Raw genomic sequence first — 13,896 nt, forward strand, 5'->3', positions numbered from 1 at the left:
GGACATTGAAACACAACATTTGCCCTACAGGCCACACTGTCCCTCTACTTCTCAGGTCAGTCATTCCTTAAGGATCAGAGGCTGTTCTGCTGAGGAGTCTCCCCAGGGCCCCCTTCACATCCTTATTCCTCAGGCTGTAGATGAAGGGGTTCAGCATGGGGGTGACCACAGTGTACATCACTGAGGCAACTGTGCTTCCCTGTGGAGAATGGGTCACAGCAGAGCTGAGGTAAACCCCAAGTGCTGTTCCATAGAACAAGGAGACCACACAGAGGTGGGACCCACAGGTGGAGAAGGCTTTGTACTTGCTCTCAATGGAGGACATCCTCATTAAGGAGGAGACAATCTGAGAGTAAGAAAAGAGGATCCCTGTCATAGGAATCATGCCCAGCAAAGCAGTTGACACATACAAAAAGATGATATTGATGAGGGTGTCAGAGCTGGCCACCTTGAGAAGCTGAGCCACTTCACAGAAGAAATGTGGGATTTCAGTGCCTGTGGAGAAGGTCAGTTGTTTCATCAGTAGAACATGAATCAGGGAGACCCAGAACATGATGAGCCAAGATGTCAGAACCAGGAGAACACAGAGCCGAGGGTTCATGATGACTGTGTAGTTCAGGGGGTGGCAGATGGCCACAAAGCGGTCACAGGCCATCGCCGTCAGCAGAAAATTATCCACTCCAAGAAACATAAGGAAAAAATACACTTGAGTCAGGCACTCTGTGTAGGAGATGTCATGGCTATGTGTCTGGATGTTCACCAGCATCTTTGGGACCGTGGTGGAGATGAAGCAGATGTCAGCCAAGGACAGGTTGGAGAGGAAGAAGTACATGGGGGTGTGGAGGTGGGAGTCAGAGGTGGTGGCCAGGATGATGAGCAGGTTCCCAAGCACTGTGACCAGGTACATGGACAGGAAAATCCCAAAGAGGACGGGCTGCAGTTTGGGATCATCTGAGAGGCCCAGGAGGAGGAACTGTGACAGGACTGTGTGGTTCTCAGCTTCCATGTTGCTGGTGTATCTCTTACAGAAGCAGGTAAAGGTAAGTTTCAATGAATAGCCATCTGGAATCCCAGTTAATTAGCACTTTATGAGCTCTCCTTAGGATGGAGATCCTTCATCCTTAGTTTCTCCTGCCAGTGAGTGTGATTTTTCTCAACCATGTGGCAGCCCATTTCTCCCTTAAAGTATATAATCACATGGACTTTCTTTAAATGACCAGAAATCAAAAGTGGATATCCACATGTAGACAATTGTAACTAGATTCCAAGACATTAAATTGAGTCGTAAAAGTTTGAAAGAACCATTGGAAAATAGGGGTATATAGTTCAAGATACTGTCACAGGCTATAATATCCGGAATAGGTCTCCAGTAGTTCAGGAAACAAAAGGAAGTACTGACAAATGCAATGACATTACACTAAAACCTGCACAGCAAAGGAAACAATAGGTAAAGAGACATCCAGAGAATGGAGACATATCTGCTAGGTAAAATCCAGGATATATAAAGAACAAAAAAAATTAACAGTAAAGAAAAAGGATCCAATCAATAAATGGGTACAGGATCTTACTCTACAGACATTTCTCAAAAGAATTACAAAAGACCAATAAATATATGAAGAAATGCTCACCATCTGCAGTCTTCAGGGAAATACAAATCAAAACTTCACTGAGATCTAACTTCACTGGAGTCAGAATGGGTTCTATCAACAAAATAAAAATAACAAATGGTGGTGAGGGTGTCCGGGGAAAGACCTACAAACACTGTCAGTGGGAATGCAAATCAGTACATCCACTATGGAAAAGAGAATGGAGGTCCCTCAAAAAACTAAAAAAGTGACTTCCACATAATCCAGCTGTACCACTCCTGGTGTACCCAGTGAAATTGGACTCAGCATGCAAAAGAGGTGTGTGCATACCTAATATTGATCATAACTCTATTCACAGTAGGAACTTTATCAAGTCAGACTAGGTGTCCATCCACAGATGAGTGGAGAAGGAAAATGTGGTCCATACTCACAATGGAGAATTACTCAGCCACAGAGAAGAATGGAATAAGCCAGACACAGAAAGACAAGCATTGCATATTTTCTTTCAAGTGTGGAAACCTAAGAAAAGGAAAAGTTCTGAAAATAAAGGAAGTCCTAGCAATAGAGGAGTAAGAGGACAAGGGAGAGGAGAGGGGGACATGCAGGAGGGGAGAGGATACCAGGGATGGTGGATATGGTCAATGCACGATGAAAGTATGTAAGGAAATGTCACAGTCAAACTTATGAATCTGCACAATTAATATGCATTAATAATTATTATTTTATAAATTAAAAATTAAGAAAAATTGTTCTCTTTTATCATGAAGTCACAAGATTTAACTATCTCTTTTTTCAATTCCCTTTTTAAAATCTATGGACATGAGCTAATGTTTTCCTCAATGTGACCCAACCATAGGAATTGAAGACCTTCACATTTTTGTTATATTATCTGTGCTTGTTGTGGATTTTTATTTCAACAATCTTTATTCTGTGACTCAGCACTTAATAGTGCTGTGATAGTTCTCTTGTAGTGCCTTATTTTTTTTCTCTAAATATGAAGTTATTGCTATTACCACAACTGTGAGGTAAAAATGCTGTTCTGCTTCGGAGCAGTTCAGTAAACTATAGCTATTGTTTTTACTACAAAAAGTTATGTAAAATCCCCTCCTTTGTGATTCTTTGGATATATACATCTCTCAGTGGATCCTATAGAGCTGTGATTTAAAAGTGGGATTCTGAAGTCAGCCTTCCAGGAGTAGGATTTGCTCTATCAACACACCATCTCTGTGACCTTGAGAAAGTTATTAAATGATCTTAATTACAACTACCTCACCTCTACAGCAGACATACATCTACTACATGAAATGAAGAGTAAAATTTAATTATACAGTGTAATTAAATTTCTGCTATGGTTCCTTCCTGTGACTTAAAATGGGCATCTCATAAATGTCAGCTTCTGTATTTAGCATGTCAATAAATCTGTCATTTAGCAAAATCCCTCAAACTATGGTAGTAATCAAGGGTGGAATTCTTACTCATGTAAGTTCAACAGCTCTTTCCCTCTTGACTGCCATAAAGCACAATTAATGAAGATCTCTAAAGGTCCTTTCAGAGAATATCTGCTGGATGAATTGTTCTAAGAGGAAAAAGGATAGGGACCACATTGATCACACCACCATAACAGTCTAACCCAAGGCAGGTCTGAGGTGCATTCTCATGTGTCCTTGCTCTTGAGAGACGATATATTAAAATCAATAGACTTAATGGCCAAAATATTTAATTGATGAATTTGATCTAAAATATTCCAAAATTGTATTAATTCTTTCATTCTAGAAAAATCAAAAGGCAAGTTTGAAATTTTAAAATGTGTTTATGTTCCATGACACAAAAGGTCATTATTAGGAATACCTAAAGGAGGAACATTAGTTCAAGACAGGAAAAAAAATTAAAAAAAAAACCACTAGGGACCAATTTACCCTGTGGAAGTGGTTTGGGAGTTCACTCTGAAATAGTAATGTTTGATCCAGGAGAGGAAGAAGCATTCATTGTTAAACAGGGGACACAAGGAAAGAAGAACTATTGTAGGTTGAGTGAACAGAATGTTCAGTTACCCTCTCAGATGTGAGCCGGTACTAGAGGGATTAGGGAAGCCAGCGTGAGGGAGAGCAGGAGATGAGGGTCAGGAAGGTCAGCAGGGACAGAATGTGCAAGGCCCACTGTGGAGCTTCTGTGGTCTTTACAACCCTCTCAGTTGGTGTTCATTTTGGGCTCTGACAATTTGGGGTTATTACTTGTTCAGAGACTTCAATGGTATTGTCACATGATAGGTGCTGAACAAACACAACACATAACATAGATTCTTAATATATATCAAGATCAAAATGCCTAGCAGAAAACAAAAGGGAAATCTTCCAATTTCTCATATACCTGAATATAGACACAGAATCAAATAACAAAGTTAAATAAAATGTATTCGTATCTATTTTAAACAGTAAAGCAGGACTAAAAGTAATACCGATTTCAGGTACAGAAGCCAGTTTAAAACAAAATAATTTGTCACAAACTTCTTCAATGATGTGAAGTCATAAACATAAGCTCGATATATGCATGGATTTGAGAAAATCCTCCTGCCATTACTATAGGTACCAGCCAGGGCTGAGGCTGGCGGTGAATGAAGAGACCAAGCACAGTCCCTAACCCAATAAAAAATGGTTGTTTTCAGACAACATCCAAGAGATGCTGACTTATGCTACAGTCTCTTTGTTAAATTCATAAGCATACAAGTGAAGTCTCCTCCAGATTCAACTGTTAAATATTGAAGGGGATTGATAAATATAAGAAAAGAATATTGGACTGAGTATTGAACATCAGAAACACTTATGCCAATGTTAGATTACTGGTTACCTCAAGGCAAAATGATAACTTGAGCAATATTGAACCAAGAGCACTTGCCTAAGCATGAGTGAGTTCCTAGGTTAAATCTCCAGACTCACAAATAATGAATGAAGAAATAATGAGACCTATCAGTAAGTCAAATATGCAAATACATATAATCATGAGATGTAACCATTAAAAAAATCAAATTTAGAATAAAATAATCAATACATCATGCATAATAGCATTTAACAGATAAATGATGGGAGGCTGGAAACCTGACAGGAACTATAGGAAAGAGTCAGGAGGAGTTGGAGATTCTCCAGAAATTAACTCTTTTAGGAGAGGGGATCTAGATTCCAAAGAGTGAGAAACAGATTGAAGAGAAAGATCTCAGTGGAGACTAGAGTGCCTTCAAAGAGATTTCACCTTCACAGCCTAAAGAAATATGAAATCCTATTTCCATTTCCATTGTCCTGGAGGCAAAGCCCAGTATCCACGCTGTCTCCCATTTTCCTTCTTCATCTGCCAGCCTTACCAGGACACACTGACTCTCCAGTGAGTCTCTCTGAAGCCTCTCTCCTCTACAACCTGTCCATAGAAAGAGGACTTTGGTTTTTAGACAGGCAGATACTAGAGAAGTACAGGTGGGGAGCACCAGGAGCATTATTAAGTTTCTCCTCTCTCAGAGTTTGGATTCTCAGAGCTCCTCATTAAATAAATTATTCTATAGTCTTCCCACTCTCCAAACCATTCAGTTCCCTTGGGGTACAAGGGAGATGGCAAAGAGGAAAATTCCCAGTCGTTTTTGTTTCTGTGGAGGCAGTGGCAAGAGAAGATGAGTTGACTTTATTAAAGAAAAAAAAAAAAACTCTTTTTTGAATCATTTTGACTTAAAAATAGTAAGGTGTCCCCTAGGGAAATATCATGAGGTGCCTCCATTTCATAATCTTTGGAGCTTTTATACAGCATTTCAAATTCACAATGTTGTAGGAAAAAAAAGAAACCTTTCTCCTTTTTTAAATATTTTTTTAGTTGTTGATGGACTTTATTGTCTTTATTTTTATGTGGTGCTGAGAATCGAACCCAGTGCCTCCTGCATGCTAGGCGAGCACTCTACCACTGAGCCACAACCCCATCCCCAAGAAAACTTTCTTTTTAATTTTCTTTACCATTTCTGTTTTTCAACTCATTTGTGTATTTCTTTAAATTGACATATAAAATTGTATATATAAATTATGTGCAATATGCTGTTTAGAAGAATTTTGTTTTTTATTATGGCTATATCTGAAAAGTTAACATCTGTAGTCCCTCGTGAGTTCTTGTTGTGGTGAGAATACTTAATGCCAGCTCAACATTTTCTATTATACACTGCACTGTCACTAAGCCTAGCAGCTATGCCTTACAAGAGATCTCTTGGGCATAATCCTCCTGTCTAAATGGGGCTGTGGGGAAACTTTTCATCAGCATTTCCCCAGACCACCTGCCAACTTCCCCAGCATGTGGTAGCCACTCTCTGTTCTCCATTTCCATGAGCTCAACTTTTTATTTTCATGTGGTGCTGAGGACTAAGCCCAGGGCCTGATGCATGCTTGGTAAGCACTCTACCTCTGAGCCACAGCCCTGACCCCACAAGTCATTTTTTTAGCCATTGTAATGAAAATTCTTCTCTGATTTCTTTTTTTTCAGTAGAATCATTCTTGTTATATAGGCAACAGATTTACTAAATAAATTTAATAAATAAATTTAGAAAACTGGAAACATTTTTTTGAAATTACTGCCTGGAAGTTTTGATAAAGAACCCCCAATGATTGATTGCTATTATTTTTGATATAATGTTCAATGTTTTCTGGAGGTTAATTTGGCTGTCAGAAAACTTACTGATGCATGAAAAATGTCAACTGCAATAGTTTACAGACCTTTTAAACTAGATATTTAACTTCTTAAAACCCCTAGTAGAATGCATTTGTGAACTTAGATTTTAATTTCTAAATAGTCTTCCAATCAGATTTGTATGCTCAGAAGGTACAAAAGTGTGATGGATTAGAATCTACTTCATCTAAACGTAGTCATCAAAAGCTTTCTAGATGTCATACAGGCTGCTGGAGCAGTGATGAATGTCTTATTTTCAAGGTAAAATAATGATATTTGAAAATAATACAACTGTGATGACATGACTTTTTCTAAGCATGACTCAACTTGAAACATTAGATTATTTAAGAATTTGAAAGAACAGTATATTACCACTGCACTAGAATTACTTTGATCATTTCAAGAACAATAGGGGATTTTGGAGTTTTTTATTCTTCTGAAATTAAACCTGAATAAAACAGGTGACTTATTAACTATGATAAAAGCACAAATATTTAGCATTTCTTCCTGAATAGAGGAACTCTTCTCATTGAAATTTTTCTCAAGGTATTTTGTGATTTTAGAATTTACAATTCACTTAAAAATAGAAACAAATAAAAAGAACTACTTAGCCTCACAAAACTAGTAAAAAATATGCTAAAATCTACTGACAGAGTCATGAGGAATTCAATACAATACTTAAACTCTATTAGTTTTATGTAAAATATATAAGGAAAAATTACAATTACAAAGATATCTTTCCACTTGAGAAACAAAAGTCCATTTTTTACCAACTGTTGCCTACACACACATACATGTTATTGTAAACTTCTTTAGAGAAGCAAGACATATTTGTCTTCCTGACAGTAAATTTTAATATATGTTAATTTTTCACAAAAGTGAATGTGCTTCAATACCTACGAAACACGTAGAGTGTGTTCAGTATTACCTCCTTAAGTCATCAATACAAACTAGTAGATTCCATCTGTGTGTTTCTACAGTGTCACCATCAAGCAACCACCCAAAAGTCCTGACTCTTACTAGTGCAATGTAGTGGCCTCAGTTGGGGCTATTCCACAGTGAACCACAACAGCAACAAGGTGGTTCATTCCATCAGGATTATCTGCGTCATTTGAAGTGTTAAATAGAGGGAGTTCTAAAGAAAAAATATGCAACAAGAAAGTCTTATGTTTCAATGAAGATGATCCACATATGTAACCTGTTCAGGTATAGACCTAGAATCATGGACAATTCAACCCTTTGTGTGCTTCCTGCTTGCTGATCTTCTTAGTAATATTTGTGTTCCCTGGACAGAGTTTCTGTGTTGCTAAAGCCTAAAGGGGTTTTTTTTATATGTTTTGCTTCACATCAACGGAAATGTCTAAAAAGTCTTAATCTTTGCTGCTTGTAATTTCATAAGTAAGACATCAGGTTTAATTTATTAATGTACCATGAAAAATCTCATGAACCCATACCAGGGCTAGTGCGCTATTATTATTTTTACTATCAATATAACCATTAGGTAAGCAACCATTTTGTTTTTCCTTCTTTCTCATTTTGTAAAATATAGTAATTGCACGGGGCAGGTAATTTAAGAATTAATGCACATCTTGGTGCATCTAATCGTAAAAAAAAAAAAAAAAACTCATTTCCTGTTCTAATCTTGTTCTGAACTTCTTAGAAGGGATTACTCCAACCTTTTCTCTAAGTGGCTTCACTATGGAAGAGATTTGATAAGAACCTAAGGTTCTCTTTCCTAGTCCAGCCCTGGTATGCCAAAGCTGTTTCTGCTGAATTGACAACAAAAATAAAATGCTCAAAATAAACTGAATTGCTGCAGCAGGTATTCCCATTAATTCAAAATAGTACTGGTTGACTGCAAACTACTGGACCAATATTTTTCTTTAATGCTGAGCACTGGTACCCAAAAGACCAATGGAGGCGAATTTAGAGACTGTCGTTAGAATTTCCATTGGCTCAATGCCATCTGCCAACAAATCACTGCAGCTTTAATACAAATATGAATGGTGAAAATAAGAAAACTTTTGGCAAAAGCTGAAGAATAGATGAATTGATGAAGAACTGTGGTGTATATACACAATGGACACCATGCAGTCATTAAATATAAGATAATCCTGACATTTGCTAGGATGTGGATAAACCTGTAGGACATGTTGACAAGGAAAATGAGACAGGCATAGAAGGACAAACACTGCATGAGCTGACTCATATGTGGATCTAAAAATGTAGAACTCAGAGAAACAGAGGCAATGGTGACTGTAAGAGGCTCTGGGGTGGAGACTAGGGAGCTGTACTGAACAACTTTTCATATTTCTTCTTTTGAGAAGCACCTACTTGGATCTTTTGACCAGTTTCTAATCAAGTTATTCATTTTCATATAATGAATTGTTTTAGTTCTTTATGTTTTAGAAATTAACCCCACATAAAATTTATAGTTTGCAAACAATATCTCCTGTTTGATTTCTATTAATCTTTACTAATTCTTTGCTGGATAGAAGCTTTTGTGTTTGATGTAATCATACTCATCTATCATTTGTCAGAACCCGCTGACAATCTGTAATTCCTGGTACAGCAGAGATGCATAAAGAAAGACACACGCACATGTACACATCCAGTAGAGAATAAGCAGCAGCTTTATTTTTTCCCTCCTTCTTTTATACAGCAAAAATGAAACACATCTTTCCGGCAGCTTAATCTTATCAAGCATGGATAAACATTCTCAGAGTAACTTTGTTCATGGTCACAGTGCTCCGTACTTCTTATTATCTGAGTTGTAGTTAGTTAATTTCCTGGCAATCACATATCTATATCTACATAGATTTTAAACTTGGCAAACATTCTTTTCTCTTATCTTCTCAAGACTGCAACAAGGACACAGCTCAAGGAGTTCATAGTTTCTCACAGAACCCCTTTGTTTTGCTAAACACAGCAAAACTTAATTGTTTGTGTGCATGAGCACGCAATCATTGCTCTCATGGTCAATGCTTTAGAGAGTATATCCAAAAGAGTCTTTGCCCAGATTAAAGTTATGGGGTGTTTCCCTCAGGATGCTTCTCAATAGTTTTATGCTTTCAGATCTTGTTTTTAAGTCGTTATTCCATTATGCATCAATTTTTATATAGAGCGAGTGATAAGGTATTGATGGCACACCCTTTCCTTTGGAAATGCATCACTGGTGTTTGAGCTGCCTCCTCTAGGTCTACAAAAGTCTTAGATGTTAACATTTTTTTCATTGATAAAATGAGACACAGATATTGTCAGGTCTTGTCCATCAAGATGCATGCATAACCTTGACCATACTTACCCTGTATTCATCTTTCTCCTCAAACCTGATGGATTCCCATGAATACAAGAATATTCACTACCTGTGTCTAGTAATGCTAAAATGGCTTGCTCATTTATTCTGTCCAATAAATTGCTATTTCTATACATGGCCTCTATTTTCCCAACACAGCATGCACAAATAAAGCTGGAGCTGGGCTCTCTGGAAGATCTTGACTTTTTCCCTGGTGGCAGTTGTGGGGAAAGGATACTCCCACATCGGGGCAGTAAGCATAGTCTTAGTCTATTCTCATGGTGCTTAGAAAACCACTGTTCAGCCAGGCACAGTGGAGCATACTTGTGATGCCCGTGGCTCAGGAGGCTGATGCAGGAGGACTATGAGTTCAAAGCCAGCCTCAGCAACTTAGTGAGACCCTTAGCAACTTAGCAAGACCCTGCTTCTAAATAAAGTATATCAATAAAGTATAAAGTATATGTTGCTCAGTGGTTAAGTGCCACAGGTTCAATCCCCAATACTGAAAAGAAATGCATTCTTCAGGTTTTAGCTTTTCCCATAGTCTTACCAAAAGAGTAGTAGATTGATCATCAGCTTCTTCCACAGGAGACCCCACTGTATTTAGATCATTATACATCTGGCTCCTCATTACCTGTATTCTTCCCTTTGTTATTCCTTTGCCCTCTCTTATCTTCCAATTTCTGATCAATTCATTCTCCTCTCTTCCTATGGCCTGGGCTGCTTGAGAAACAGAAAAGCCTACTAGAGGGTTCAGGTTCAATACCAAAGCCCCCTAAGATTGCCCCAGAGCCATCTGAAGATCTTTCATTCCTGCTGTAAATGTTTCTTTATCAGAATCAATGCAGTTCAACATATAAAGAGCATATAAGGCATTATATGATGATGAACACATAAACAAGACTGCTGCCAAGGTAGACTCCTGCTTCCATGTTCAAAATCTACTACTGCTGTTATAAAAAGTAGGAAAAGTGGGATAGCAAAGATAGGAGTGTGTGCTCAGTGAAGATCCAGTTTCATGCATCACATTTTCAAATTCTTCCCTTCAGATATTTTGTGCCTGAGAGGAAATAAGTGAATGAAATCTTTCCAAGATAAATGAAGTCAGACACATAAAGTGAGAAGCACAGTACTAATATGGTAAACACTTATCTGATAACTTTTATTCCGTTTTTTCCAGGTAAAACAATAATGCAATAACATTAAGATGAAGAATTTTAACACTTAAGCAATAATTTTGAGGAAATCATGCCAGTATTTGATGTACATTCTTATATAAAGTTGGAAATCTTAGGAATTATAGTAAGAAAAGTTACTTAATATAGAACTTTATGGGCCATGTACAGGAAAGAAAATTCAAAAAAAATTACTGAGATGGTTGTTAGAAATATGTACAAAAATATGCAAAATCAAAGTATGGAAAACAGAAGAAATGTAGATGAAGGGATTCAGCATGGGGGTGACTACAGTGTTTTAGGGAAGAAACAGAACTAGAATATTGCAATTCACAACATTTTCCTTGGGGACTACAATGTCCATTTAGCTCTGAGGTCAGTGATCAATCAAACAGAAGAAGCTGCTTTGCTGAGGAGTCTCCCCAGGGCCCTGTTCATATCCTTGTTCCTCAGGCTGTAGATGAAGGGGTTCAGCATGGGGGTGACCACAGTGTACATCACTGAGGCAATCATGGTTCTCTGGGAAGAATGGGTCACAGCAGAACTGAGGTGAACCCCAAATCCTGTTCCATAGAACAAGGAAACCACACAGAGGTGAGACCCACAGGTGGAAAATGCTTTATATTTGCTCACAGAGGAGGACATTCTCATTAAGGAGGAGACAATCTGAGAGTAAGACTAGAGAATCCCAGTGACAGGGAACACACCCAGCAGGGCAGCCACCACATACAGAAAGATGTTGTTGACAAGGGTATCAGAGCTGGCCACCTTGAGAAGATGAGACAGTTCACAGAAAAAATGTGGGATTTCAGTGCCTGTGGAGAAGGTCAGTTGATTCAACAGCAGAACATGAATGAGGGCGACCCAGAACATGATGAGCCAAGACATGAGAACCAGGCGGACACAGAGCCAGGGGTTCATGATGATGGTGTAGTTCAGCGGGTGGCAGATGGCCACAAAGCGGTCAAAAGCCATCACAGTCAGTAGGAAATTATCCATCCCAAGAAAGAGAAGAAAAAAATACACCTGAGTGAGGCACTGTATGTAGGAGATGTCCTTGTTCTGTGCCTGGATGTTCACCAGCAACTTTGGGACCGTGGTGCAGATTAAACAGACATCAGTGAAGGACAGGGTGGAGAGGAAGAAGTACATAGGGGTGTGGAGGTGGGGGTCAGTGCTCATAGCCAAGATAATGAGCAGGTTTCCCAGGATGGTGACCAGGTACATGGAAAGGAACAGTCCAAAGAGAACAGGCTGCAATTCAGGGTCATCGGACAAGCCCTGGAGGAGGAACTGTGATAATCCTGTGTGGTTTTCTGCTTCCATGTATATAGTGTGTCTTCTGGTTCAGAAGGTAAAATCACAGGGCTGGGGCTGTAGCTCAGTGGTAGAGTGCTTGCCCAGCACATGTGAGACGCTAGATTCAATCCTCAGCACCACATAAAAATAAATGAATAAAATAAAGGCACTTGTCCATCTACAATCAAAATTTTTTTTAAAAAGGTAAATCAACATTCACTGAACAGCCATGCTTTCTTTGCATTAACAGAAATCTCTTTTTTCATTGACTAATGAGTTTAATTTTCTTTTTAAATATATGTATGTAAGCTAACTTTTCATATACTGTAGACTAGACAATTGAAGACAACTAACATCTTTTCCTTGCAATTTCCATACTTCTTTATCCTACAGCTTTATGATCATCTTTAAACACAGAATATTTAACTCAACTACCTTTATTTATGAGTGGATACATCATAATGACATGACAGTTTTCTCTCAATGCCTTTTTTCTTTCTTAAAATATGGTTTTGCTATTACCAATTTAGACATATTTTTATTAGTTTAAATCAATCACACAGAATAATGGGTTTCACTTTACATCCTGTTTATAACAAACTTTGATCATACATACCCACCTATTACCCTCCTTTGCTCCCTTATTCCTGTAGATTTTAAAACACCTTTTATCTCAGTAGTACTCTCAGTAAATAAAGTTGTCATTGTTATCATTAATATTATTTAAAACTCATGCTTTATGTTTTGGTGATATATATAGGTATAGATCTCGTGTGTGTGTGTGTGTGTGTGTGTGTGTGTGTGTGTATATATATATATATATATATATATATATATATATATATAGTATAAATATGAGATTCTTTTTTTTTTTATGTGTGTGTGGTGCAGCGATCGAACCCAGGGCCTTGTACATGTAAGGCAAGCACTCTACCAACTGAGCTATATCCCCAGCACCAATATGGGATTTTTGAGTCAGATTTTCAGTAACAGAAGTTTGCTCCACCAACATATCACCTTTCATATCATCTTTGTGAACTTGAGAAAGCTATTTAAACTTTCTCAACTACCAGTACTTCTATAGCAGAAGTAGTAATTATTCCCTACATGGTAGGATTGAAAAGCATAATTAAATAAGATGATACAATTTTTCTACTATGATTTCTACTGTGATACAGTGGGTATTTCACAAATGTGAACTCCTGTTCTTCAGATCTCAATAGATCTGTCGTGCATGGCTATCATTTATCAATCTCTCTCTGAAACTGGGTCAGGCATCTGGGATGGAGCTCTTATTGGTGTAAATTCAACAGCTATCTTCACACTTCTACTGTCATAGAGCACTACTAATTGACAGCAATCCCTATGGGTGCTTCTTTCAGAGAGCACCTGCTGGGTTATTCTTCCAAGAGGAGGCAAAAGCATGTGGACCAGCCCCACAACAGGAGAGAAAAGCATGTGAGGGAATGGGCATTCATGTGTCTGTGCTCTTGAATGGGAATTTATTGTATCACAGGGATCACAGCTAAAGGCCAAGAAATGTAATTCATGGATTTGATCACAAATATCCAAAAGTTGTATAATCTATCTATCCTACAGGATAAAAAGGATAAACTTAAGGTTTAAAAATAAATATTTACATTCTATGACAGAAAAATCAGTGCTATAAATGTCTAGAGAATGAGTCATTTATAAAATCCACCGAGGACCAGGTTAGTCTGTGAAGACAGGTAAGAATGTCTGCTCTGAAATAGGAGTGCTTCCACTGAGAAGAAAGATGAGTCATTGTTAATCAGGGGAAGTGAGGGAAGAGAACAGAATGTCTACTTGCTCAGTTGGTGGGTGAGCTGGTACA

At 38.0% G+C, this 13,896-nt stretch overlaps 1 protein-coding gene and 1 pseudogene across 1 annotated transcript; both read right to left on the reverse strand.

Annotated features, from left to right (window-relative positions):
* Positions 1 to 67: 67 nt before the first annotated feature.
* LOC139705228 (olfactory receptor 7D4-like) lies at positions 68 to 1,006 on the reverse strand. Its single transcript, XM_071610218.1, has one exon. It carries the CDS (start codon positions 1,004 to 1,006, stop codon positions 68 to 70), a length of 939 nt encoding a protein of 312 aa, XP_071466319.1.
* A 10,123-nt stretch (positions 1,007 to 11,129) lies between these two features.
* Positions 11,130 to 12,068, reverse strand: LOC114107554 (olfactory receptor 7D11-like; annotated as a pseudogene).
* Positions 12,069 to 13,896: the final 1,828 nt, after the last annotated feature.

Source organism: Marmota flaviventris, chromosome 1 (assembly GCF_047511675.1).
Source record: "Marmota flaviventris isolate mMarFla1 chromosome 1, mMarFla1.hap1, whole genome shotgun sequence".
In the NCBI taxonomy this organism is placed as follows: Eukaryota; Metazoa; Chordata; class Mammalia; order Rodentia; family Sciuridae; genus Marmota; species Marmota flaviventris.

Bases quoted from the DNA above. Each gene is read 5' to 3' on its own strand.
- LOC139705228 (XM_071610218.1), bottom strand. From the start codon at position 1,006: ATGGAAGCTGAGAACCACACAGTCCTGTCACAGTTCCTCCTCCTGGGC.